Source organism: Dasypus novemcinctus, chromosome 14 (assembly GCF_030445035.2).
Source record: "Dasypus novemcinctus isolate mDasNov1 chromosome 14, mDasNov1.1.hap2, whole genome shotgun sequence".
In the NCBI taxonomy this organism is placed as follows: Eukaryota; Metazoa; Chordata; class Mammalia; order Cingulata; family Dasypodidae; genus Dasypus; species Dasypus novemcinctus.
In genome coordinates, this window is record NC_080686.1 from 44,259,957 (window position 1) to 44,271,948 (window position 11,992).

At 38.7% G+C, this 11,992-nt stretch overlaps 1 protein-coding gene across 1 annotated transcript; it reads right to left on the minus strand.

The window, feature by feature from the left end:
• Positions 1-9,056: 9,056 nt before the first annotated feature.
• On the minus strand, positions 9,057-10,822 carry SLC10A5 (solute carrier family 10 member 5). Its single transcript, XM_071207889.1, has one exon. The coding sequence runs from the start codon at positions 10,737-10,739 to the stop codon at positions 9,426-9,428; it is 1,314 nt and encodes a 437-aa protein (XP_071063990.1). The 5' UTR covers positions 10,740-10,822; the 3' UTR covers positions 9,057-9,425.
• Positions 10,823-11,992: the final 1,170 nt, after the last annotated feature.

Sequence of the window (11,992 nt, forward strand, 5' to 3'; positions counted from 1 at the left end):
AAATTTTTTCCCGTGGATCACTAGGGGTAATACTGAGTGGTTCCACTCCCATTTCCACCCCTTGAGTCCTGGACCTGTGAATCTGGCTGTGGGTGAAACAGCATGAAGAGCAGATGCTGATTTAGAGCATACACAGCCTCTTGGACAACATGCCCCAGTCCTATCAGGTATTTCCATCCAGTTGGCACTGTAATTGAGTCTTCAAAAGGCCATTCCACCATATCCAGCTGCTTCAGAATGAGAGTGAACATGGTAAGATCAGTAAATTCCAAGAGCAAGTGCACATTCTCATACTTCATTTGCAGAACCATCTGTAAACCAAGCCTGAGTTCTGTCTTCCTCAGTCTGCTGATCTTAAGAACTCCCCAAGAGGCCATAGTTGTGGGCTGGCAAAGAGAAGGTGTGACCGTTTGAAGCTAGTTGGACCCACAAAAATTATGTTCTTAGAGTTAGGTGCAAAACTAATGTAGGTAGGAACTTTTGGTTAGGTTACTTCAGTTAAGGGCCTTTGATTAGGTTTCTTCAGTAAGTCATGGACCAGGGTGGGTCTTAATCCTCTTACTTAATCATCCTTTATAAAAAATGAAATTCAGATGAGAGAGAGAGAGAGAGAGAGAGAGAGAGAGAGAGAGAGAGAGAGAGAGAGAGAGAGAGAGAGAGAGAGAGAGAGAATGCCAACTGAAGCCAGAAGCTGAAAGCAACAAAACCTAGAAAATAAGATATAGCAGTTTGATATGGTTATGAATTCAGAAATAGATATTGGATTATATTTGTAATCTGATCTGTACCTGGGAATGATTGAGTTATGATTAGGGCACTGAGTCCCCATCCCTTGGTCGGTGGGACTCACAGATAAAAGGCATAGCAAAGAACAGAGTAAAGGGCTTTTAATGTTGGAGTTTTGATGTTGGAGTTTGATGCTGAAGCCTTAAGCTAGAGTCCTGGAAAGTAAGCACACAGGAGAAATAGAAGTAAGCCCCAGGAAGAGAGAAACCCTGAAACCAGAGAGAAGCAAGACCCTGGAAGGGAGGAACCCAGGAAGTCTGAACCCTCACAGACATTGGCAGCCATCTTGCTCCAACACATGAAAATAGGTTTTGGTGAGCGAAGTAACTTATGCTTAATGGCCTGGTATCTGTAAACTCCTACTCCAAATAAATGCTCTTTATCAAAACCAGCCAGTTTCTGGTATTTTGCATCAGCACCCCTTTGGCTGACTAATACATAAGGGAAAGGCCAGCAGATGCCACCATGTGCCTTGCCATGTGACAGAGGAGTCCAAAATCACTAGCAACTGGTCTTTGGAAAGAAAGCATCACCTTGATAGTGCCTTGATTTGGTCATTTCATGGCCTTAGAACTGTAAGCTTGTAAACTAATAAATTCCCATTGTAAAAGCCACCCCATTTGGGGCACTTGAGCCACTTCCTCAAGTAACTTGTGCCTTCAGGGCCTGCCTGAGCTCTATCTTGCATATACCACTTCCCTTTTATAAGGGAGTGGTGCTGTGCATGCCCAACTTTATGGCTTGGTAGGTCAACCAACACTTAATTCATGATGGGCAACTCAGGTCTCATGGTAACTTGATTGACCATGGTTAAGTGTTCAGTCTACTCAGGCCAGTAGCAGGCCAAAAGCTGTTTCTCAAAAGGAGAGTAGTTATCTACAGAGGATGGAAGGGCTTTGCTCCAAAATCATAAGGGTCTGCACTGTGATTCTCCTACTGGAACCTGCCAAAACCTCCAGGCAGCATCTCTGTTTGCCACTGATACTTCTAACACCATTGCATCTGCTAAATCATATGACCCAAGTATCAGAGTACCTTGCACAGCAACCTGGGTCCATTGCAGAACTTCCTTTTGCTCCTGTCCCCATTCAAAACTAGCTATTCAGGTCATTCAGTAAATGTGCAAGAGTAGCACATTCTGTTCTATTCTGTCTCCAAATTCTAAGGAAGTCAACTAGGCTTTGTGCCTCTTTCTTGGTTGTAGGAGAGACCAAATGCAACAGCTTATCCTTCACCTTGGAAAATATTTCTCAACATGCCCCACACTGCTGAACACCTAGAAATCTCACTGAGGTGGATGGACCCTGAATGTTTATTGGACTTATCTATCACCTTCTGACACAAATATCTTACCAATAAGTCTAGAGTAGTTACAAGTTCTGGATCACTAGGTCCAATCAACATAATATCACCAATACAATGGACAAGTGGGAGGAAGATATGATCAAAGTCCCTGCAGACTAGATTGCAATTATCAGGTGAAGAGTTGATATACCCCTCAGGTAAGACAATGAAGGTGTATTGCTGGCTTTGCTAACCGAAAACAAACTATTTCTGGTCATCTTTACTAACAGCAATTGAGAAAAAAGTATTTACCAGATCCATAGTTACATACCAGGCACCAGGGGATGTATTGATTTGCTCAAGAATGATGCCACATCTGGAACAGCAGCTGCAATTGGAGTCACCACATGGTTAAATTTATAGTAATCCACTGTTATCTTCCAAGACCCATCTATTTTCTGCACAGGCCCAATAGGAGAGTTGAATGGGTATGTGGTGAAAATCACCACCCCTGTGCCCTTCAAGTACTTGCAGGTGGCATTAATCTCTGCAAACCCTCTAGGAGTATGGTATCACTTTGGATTTACTATTTTGCTAGGTATAGGTAGTTCTAGTGGCTTCCACTTGGCCTTTCCTATAATAACCCTCACTGTACAAGTCAGGGAACAAATATGTGTCTTCCAGTTGCTGAACATGTCTATTCCAATTATGCATTCTGTAACTGTGGAAAGAACCACAGAATGGGCCTGGAGATCTCCTGGACCAACTCTGAGATGGACCTGAACTAAAACCCCATTGATCACCTGTCCTCCATAAGCCTCTACTTGGACCACAGTTTAACATTTGAGTCTCCTGGAATTAATAATTGAGTCTCCTGGAATTAAGCTGGTGACTAATAATCCCTGAAATGTTTGATCATTTCTTTTTCCCCAGTGCAATTTCCCTGGTAACAGGACATATGTCTCTTTGAGGAAGGCTGGGAGGAAGATTAACAGTATAAATTTATGGCAGTGTAGCAGGGTCCTTCCCCAAACCTTGAACCTTATTTTTGTCATGCCTTCACTTTAACAGCTAACATCCTACAAGTTCAGGGATTCCATTTATGTTTAATTTGTCCACTTACACAATAAGATTCTGGGTCTGGTTTTTAGAAATCTCAAATCTGTGTCTATATGAAATTAGGTTTTCTTTCAAGGCACAATAGAAACTTTCATGTCCTTCATGTGGCACTTAAGGGGTTCTGGATCTGTAAACTGTCCCAAGACTGGGAATTGATTAAGGATCCAAAACTCTGCTTTTGTAATTCAATTTAGGCTTTTGTTCACTTGTCCAAAAATTCTTCTGCTTATACAGATCAAGTAAGAATTTAGATTGAGACTCTACTTTACTTTTAGGTACCTGTAGCAGTTTGATATTATTGATGAAACAAAAGAAATATTGGATTATGTTTGTAAATTGGTCTTTTCCTCTGGGCATATGAGATTATATTGGATTCAGAGAGGTTTACTTGATTAAGTAATCAGTAGGGCTGTTGAGTACCCACCACTTGGTGGGTGGGGACTCACAGATAAAAGGCATGGCAAAGGACAGAGTTGAGGGTTTTTGATGTTGGAGTTTTGATGTTGGAGTTTGATGCTGAAGCCTTAAGCTGGAGCCCCAGGAAGTAAGCCCACAGAGAAGAGAGAAGCAAGCCCCAGGAACGGAGGAACTCAGGAAGCCTCAACCCTCGCAGATGTTGGCAGCCATCTTGCTCCAACACGTGAAAATAGACTTTGGTGAGGGAAGTAACTTATACTTTATGGCCTGGTATCTGTAAACTCCTACCCCAAATAAATACTCTTTATAACAACCAACCAATTTCTGGTATTTTACATCAGCACCATTTGACTGACTAATACAACATAGGACTCTGTGAGTCAGATAATAATTTTTACTGCTTTGAATCTGCTGTACAGTATGGTAGTCATTGCCAACCTCATCTTTGTTAATTAAATATGGCCACTTGGCTTTTGCCAACCTGGGATCTGATCATGTCCATTGTGTTTATGCATCCATGTTCAGTGACTGTTATTTCCCACAGTAATATCTGACCTACAGAGAAGAGCAACCATAGAGCTCTTCAGGGAGTTAGTCTCACAAATTTATTCCTCACAAGTCCTGATGAAAAGTGTGTCCTCTGGGCATTCCTGGGATGGGTGAGCAGGTCTTACATGATAAATTCATTCTAACATTCCAATCTCTCTAAGTCTTTGGATTCACTATCTACATTATATAATACTGGGGCAATTCTGGCATTTCAATCTCAGGCAATTTAGGCTGCCTTTGTTACATGCTTCAGACAGCCACCTGAAGAAAGTGTTAGAGCCCTTTCTAACCCCTCGAGCCTCAACACTGAATCCAGAGTCTACTTAGTGGGTTCATATCAATAAATTCAGCCTGACTCAACTTTATGTTCCTCCACCATTATCTTACACCCTTAACAACCATATCCCAATCATATTCTCCTTATTTTTATTATGCAGTTCTTTTGGACTATAGTGTACCTTCTCATGGATCACATTTTATATCTCACATTTTGGTACCTTGGGACTTAAGTCTAGTTACAGGTCTGGAAAACAAGGTGGGTAGTAGGGGTGGGTCACAAATTTGAAGAATTAGAAGTGTCTTTCAAGCCAACTACCTCAGGCCATTCCATTGCAGTTTCATCTGGTGAAACAGGATTAATCTCTTCAAATAGAGGTATGAGGTTTGCTTCTTCAGCTGAGGTGGTTACAGGTTTATCAGGCACACAGGGCTAATCTCTTCAGGTAGGGTTGGATGACTGATTTCTCAGCAAAGATTGGAGATTGGGTGACTGATTCCTCAGGACAGATTATTACAGGTTTATCTGGCAAAGACTCAGCAGAATCTAGGATTTCAATTTCCCCTCCATTATTATTAACTCATATGTCTTCATTCCAATTTTCAGCATCCCATTCCTTTCAAATCAGTGCCTTCACTTTAACAGCTAACATCCTACAAGGTCAGAGATTCCATTTATGTTTTAGTTTGTCTGGGTCTGGTTTTCAGAAATCTCAAATCTGTGTCTATATGAAATAAGGTTTTCTTTCAAGGCACAATGGAAACTTTCATGTCCTTCATGTGGCACTTAATTTGGGAATTTGAAGCCATAAACATATCCTTTTCTTTTACAACCATATCATATATTTAGGAACAACAGCCAACATCATTATACTTTTTAACTCCACGAAACTCTGTTAAGGTGCTGAACACACCCTCTCCCAGAGCCTTATCTCTTATAAGCATTTGAGTACCCATATTCAGTGGTGATATTTTATCTCTATTGATAAATCACATTATGGACAATCAATGCCACCTTTATTGTTGGAAATAGTCCTTAGTGCCTTTGAATCTAATCAGGTTAGAGAACCAGTTCAAAAACCCCAGAACTAACTCAGAAATCTCATCCTTAAAATTCTATATCTCAAGAACAAGCCCCGGTACTAAAATCTGTATTAATCAGGATTTTCTAGGGAAACAGAATGGACTAGAGATCTATAAATGTCTATACACATTATGTAAATATGAAATTTTAAAATAGGAATTGGCTTACATAGCTGTGAAGATGGGCAAATCCAAAAATTCCATAGGGCAGGACACAAGTTGGAAACTCTGATGAAGGTTTTCGATGAATTTCCCAGGAGAAGCTGGCTGGTTGAAGTAGAAATGGAAATTCTCTCTTCTGCTGAAATCATTACTTCTCCTTAAAAGGCCTTCAAATGATTGTTGAAAGCAATCTTCTCAGTTAGTAGATGTAATCAGCCATAGATGAAATCAACTTACTGATGATTTAAATCCATGAAATATTCCCACAGTAACAATCAGGCCATTGCTTGTCTGGTCAAACAACTGGACACCATAACCTGACTAAATTGACACATGAGCTTAACCATCCCCAGAGACCTGACTGTACATGAAGGGGCTTTAGGGTAGGATGTCCTTTGTCAAGCCCAGAAGTCATCTGGCTTCATCCTTCCCCATGCTCAATAGGTGCTCAGTTGCCCTGTACTGTATTAGTGAGAGGGGCCACCATGGTGATTCTTCCCAAACAATCCTGGGCATCTTGCTAACTCTACTTAATCTCTGGGACTGACTACTTTTAAATGGCAGCTCCTTTCACTAAAAAATTTCAGATTCCACACACCAAGAGTCTTTAAGTTAACAGTTAATTATTCATTGGATTGTGATTTTTAAAATGATCAAATTTATATATACAATGTGCAGGGGCTCACTGATAGCAACTTTCAACTGATTTGTAAGGTAGATCATTCAAATATGCATAAAGTGAATAATAGTTTACAATGTGTTAGGCATTGTTCTAAGCTCATCAGTCATATTAATGCATACAATCCTCACAACAATCCTATGAGATAAATACTGTCATCACCCACATTTTCCAGATGAATTTACGCAAAGAGAAATTAAGTAACTTGACCAAGGTCACCCAGTTGGTAAAGTAACAGAACTGGGATTGCAGACAAGCATATTCTGGCTCCAGAGTATGTGATCTTGACTTTTACAAGCTTTATTGATCAATTACTTCATTAAATGTTTAGTGAGCAACTACTCAAAATTAATTGTGCTAAACACTGTAGGGAAGTCAGAGAATAGTATGTGGTCCTTGCCCTCAAGTGGCTTATATTTGATTATTGCTTTAACTAGAAGGCAGCAGCGGCGTGTAGTTTATTCTCACCAGCCTGCTTTCACTTTTTCACTTTACCTCATCACCCTACCCATGTTGCTAGGTCCTAGGGTATTATGCAAGAATCACAGGCTTACAATGTCAAAGCCCTAAACCTCTTCGTTTTACAAATCTGAAGACTGAAGTGCAGAGAGGAGTTTTATTTGAGGTCACAAGATTAATTATAAAAATGAATTAGAAAGACAAGTCTCCTGTTCCCAGTGAGTCCTAGCAGAACATTAACATACTCAATAAAAATTTGTTGAGTGAATGAATTTCTTGACTGATGGCCAACACTCAATGCTTATAATGTCCCAGGCACTGTGATAAGTACTTAATGTGTATTATCTCATTTAGTTCTCACACTATTTCAGAGATGAGAGCACATAATTTAGAAAGTAACCTGTCTGACTAAGGTCACTTTTTTTTTAAGGAGGCACTAGGGATTGAACCTGGGACCTTGTACATATGAAGCATTCATAAAAATGTATGCAAAGGGGAGAGAATGTGGCTCAAGCAGTTGGGCACCTGCCTCCCACATGGGAGATCCTGGGTTTGGTTCCCAGTACCTCTTAAAGTAAAAACAGACAATGAGCAGACAATAAGCAAAAACATGAGCAGATGAGGACAAACAATGAGCAAAAACACAACAAGCAAAAAGCAAACAGATGAGGGAGCCATCTTGGGGGAATATACATACATACCTACATACATACATAAAATATATACAAAGTATGCAAGTTAAATTTGTGAACATCTATTATATTTTAAACCTGAGCAGAAAATTTTGTTTAACGGAGTTAGTAGTAAAATATTTCACATAGGCAATAATTTTATAAAGTGAGTAATAATCACCTACCCCCACCTCAATCCAGTTCTTTTATAAATCTTGGTTTTCATATACTGAATTGATGAAATCGACAAGGAAAACAAAAATCCCCTAGTACCAAGGGCAAGATGGTGGACGACAATGAGAGAAAAATGTTAAAAGTTTTATACTCCAGAGCTAGTTATCAGATTGATATTTCAAACTCTGATTTAAACACTGATGAATTAATAATAATAGAAGCTAACACTTCCTGAACACTTACTATATGCCACACACTGTTCTATGCACAATGTATGTATGATCTTATTTAATCCCCATGACAATCTGATGGACACCATTATCGCCATTTTTCAGATGGGGAAACTGGACCTCAGGGAGATTAAGTAATTTGCCTAAAGTCACAAAATAGAAAATGGGATAAACAGGATTAGAGTGATATTTCTTATTCTTGATGTCCACATTCTTTTTGGAGAACTGGAACTTGATACTCAAAATTTCCATTGAAATTTCAAAAGTGATATATCAAGAGCACATTATTCATTTGGGTCGTACTGTATGCTTCAACTCAACTCTTTATTTGAATCAGCACACAAAAGAGATTGTGTTAGATATGGGGAAGTATCAAAATGAACAATTCTCACGCTCAAGGATTTACAGCAAATAGGAAAGAAAAAACAGGAACACAAGTAGCAGGTTTCCTAAATACTATGAATACAAAAAAAATTGTGATGAGAATTTAGAGAAAATTTCACTTTCAGGGAGATAAGGAGGATTAGCAAAAGGTTCACAGTAAGAGTGATATTTGAACCAGGTCTGTAAGAATGGTTAAGATTTAGATACAGAAGGGGTGGGCCTCTCAGGTAGCAGGAACAACATGAACAAAAGCATATTCTTGAGACACCAAGCCATCCTGTTTGATAGGAGTTTAAAGAAATGGGAGGGGATATAAAACTGGAAAGCTGGATTGAGGTCAGACAGTAGAGAGTAATAAATGCATCACTAAGGAATATAGACTTTATTCAAAAGTGAAAAAAAGCCTTTGTAGCAGAGAAACTACCTGATCAAAGTTACACTTTAGGAAGATAATTTTGACAGTAGTTGGAGGATGGACAGAAAGGTAAAAAGCAGAAAGGTGTAGGGAAGAAGCATTATATAACGGGCAGAACAAAAGTGGTGGCACTGGGAATGGAGAGGAGACTGATAAAAAGATATAGGATCTTACTGTAGGAGAGAGAGAAAGGGGGAGAGAGTGACTCTGTATTTCAGAGTAAGCAGTAATGTTTTTAGTGGGAGATGTGGAAGGTAGGAGGAGGCGTAGTCAAGACAGTAAAGATGCTATATTTAATTTAAGACATGCTGATTTGGATGAGCCAATGAGAGATCCAAATAGGAAGGTGCAGATTCTTCTGAGTGAGCTTTTATTGAAAGCTTTAATATGTGAACACTCCCTTCCTTAGTTAGGATACATCATGATCACTACAGAGAAGATATTTTTAAATTATTCTTTCACATTTAAGAAACCATAATAAAGTATATTCAAATCGTGTTCCATAAAACATCCCCAAACCAATTCATTTCAAGTTGTCTCCTTCTTCGAAACTCCTGTACATTTAACTATCTGTACCACTTATTGGGTGCTTAGCATGTATGTATGTGTACGTATGTATATTTAGATTTCCTAATGTTGAGTTTTCAACCAGATTGTAAGAGTGGCCTGAGAGCAGGCAAAATTTTAGATAGTTTTTTAATTCTACTCAGAGTAGGAATTTGGTAATGCTTATATTGTTAGACTAGAGGAAATTTTTTTCTTTTCCCTTCTATGGTAAGGGTACATCTTTTCTTAGCCTTGTAGATCAGGAGGATCAGCAACATTTCACATCCAGAACACATAGCTACTGTAAAAGGAGCAACAGAAGCTAAGTCTGCTTTGGACTGTGAAAATGAGAGATGAATAATAGCAAGTGCTAAGAAACTGTTTAGCATGCCACACTCAATAGCAATGGTTTTACAAACAGGAAGAGGTAGCATACAGGTTTTAGCCAAGGAATAACCAGACAACAAACCCAAGGCAGGAACTAATAGACCCAACAGAAGCACGTCTAGATTAAATGTTTTTAGAAACATTAATCCCATTCGGAAAGTCAAATAAATCCCTATAAGCATTAAGATGAAACTCAGAGGTCTAATTATTCTCTCTAGGAACTTTGCTTTTTCAGGTAACATACGCTTGATGATTATTCCAAATGATATAGGTATCAATATGAAAAGAAGTGTTGATACAATTTTAGAAATAGGACTGTGAAGTATACCTGATAACCCTAAAATAGCACTGTATATATAAGAATTGACTGGCATCATGATCAGGGCCAATATTGTAGATGTACAAGTCATCAAAATGGCCAAAGTGATATCTCCTTCTAGAAGCAGAGCAAAGAGATAGCCCCCACCCCCTCCTGGGCATGTACAGGTCATTACAAATCCAAAAGCCTGAGGCTTAGGCAATGCTAAAATCTGGGTCAAAAGAAACCCACAAAATGGCATAAGAAAAAATTGTATAACTGCCCCAAGAATTATAGGCAGAGGTCTGTTCCAAACTGTTTGAAGAACTTGCAGTTCAATCTTGCAACCAAATGCACATTTATTTAACAGTATCATTGGGAGAATAAATATCAGGATATTTCTATCTATGTGCATTGCCGCCTGAATAATACTGTCATTTCTTTGCTTAAGCACCTTGACTTTGACGTTCTTTATTTCTTCAATGAGTCTTTTTTGCCTACCTTCAAAATCCCATAGTTGAATGGTCAAATTTGTCTCTCCTTCTTCATCTGTCACAAAGTCTAATATAAAGTTTGTAACATCCGATGCGATTTTGGTAACATTCACCACCTGCAGAACTTTAGGATCTTCTAACTGCACAAGGAGGTAGCTGGAGTTCGGTCTTTTATCTTCGTAAGTTGACTTTATGACGACAGTTTCTTCAGTCTTTGTAAAAAATAATATTTCAGTTTTTTCTATATTCAGGAAATTGATAAATGGTTTCTGGGCATTTCCCAGAATCACAAACAAGAGCAGAACAATAAAAAGTGTTCTAATCATTTTGAAAGCTTAAATTTTATACGCAACATCAGTTGAAAAACAAAAGAACAGCCTACTTTCAAGTATTCCAGTGTCGGACTGAGGTTATTAGTTAACAGTTGTTTTTGTTGGATCAAAGTCCAGTAGGAGGGACTGTTGTACTTCCCAAACAAACTTAAAGCTTTCTGGTGAGTGACACAAGCTGTTTAACCTGTAGTTATGAAAACTTAACAGCCGTGGCAGTTAAGAGGGTTCAATTTATCACACCAGAAACCTAATCTCATTCCTCTTGATTTCATTTATGCTAGTAAGTCTCCAGCCCTACCAAATTGATATCCACACTTGTGTATTCCCACGGTCGTGTGTGACAGTTTTATAAAATCTTATACTATTTACAGGTATCTCCTGTTTGTTCTGTTTCCCTAGAGAACCCCAACTAATACATATGGGAATAGAATTAATCTGTTCCTGTAATACCTCAGTTAAACTCCCTGGGAACTTTCCCAGTTAAAAAAAAAAAGAAAACAGAAACTATGAAATGAATGCTACCTTTACAGTTATGTGACCAACTATCTTAATCCACAGTCTTTGTTGCCGAGGTATGTAAAGAACGTATGTAATTTTTTTTCTTGTTCCCAGATTCATCTATCTGCAACCTTTTCCTTTCTTCAGATTCTCTAAAACGTCTTACCTGAAAATGAGGTGGGAGGGGGAGGGGAGCTGAGAAATCTGGAAAAAATCTGATAATCTATCATTCACCTGTATTCATTGATTACATTTAAACGGAAGCTCATATGTGTCAGTGTTATTTTAACTATTTGTATGAATTCAAAACCCTTTTATTCTACTTAAAATTTTAGGTATCTGAAAAGAGGTAGAAAGATACTGCAGTGGGGGGCGGGACATAGAATCTAAAATTTCATAAAACATATTCAACTGAAAGACCTAAAAGAAATCCTAAGAAAGCTGTATGATTTCAGAGTAATTTAGAAATGGGAACAACCCTGCTTTCCTTAGGAGACTGCTGCCAAGCTGGAGTCCCAGTCCCTAGGGCCTCTAAAGATGCTAAGGCTCTTCCACACTAGTTTGCGCTATTTGGGACCTACCTACCTTACAATAGGTATGCCTATTCCTTTAAGTCCTTCCCTCTAGTCTCTTTTCTTCTAAGTTTAACCCAGTCCCTGCCAGTCTTACCTCTTCTTCCTTGACAAGTTATTTTTTTTTCTAGAACATTTAGCTTTTATTCAGTTCATGAGACACATTGATCACTCATT

What these genes read in the sequence shown, in the direction of transcription:
- SLC10A5 (XM_071207889.1), bottom strand. Translation starts at nt 10,739, where the DNA reads ATGATTAGAACACTTTTTATTGTTCTGCTCTTGTTTGTGATTCTGGGA.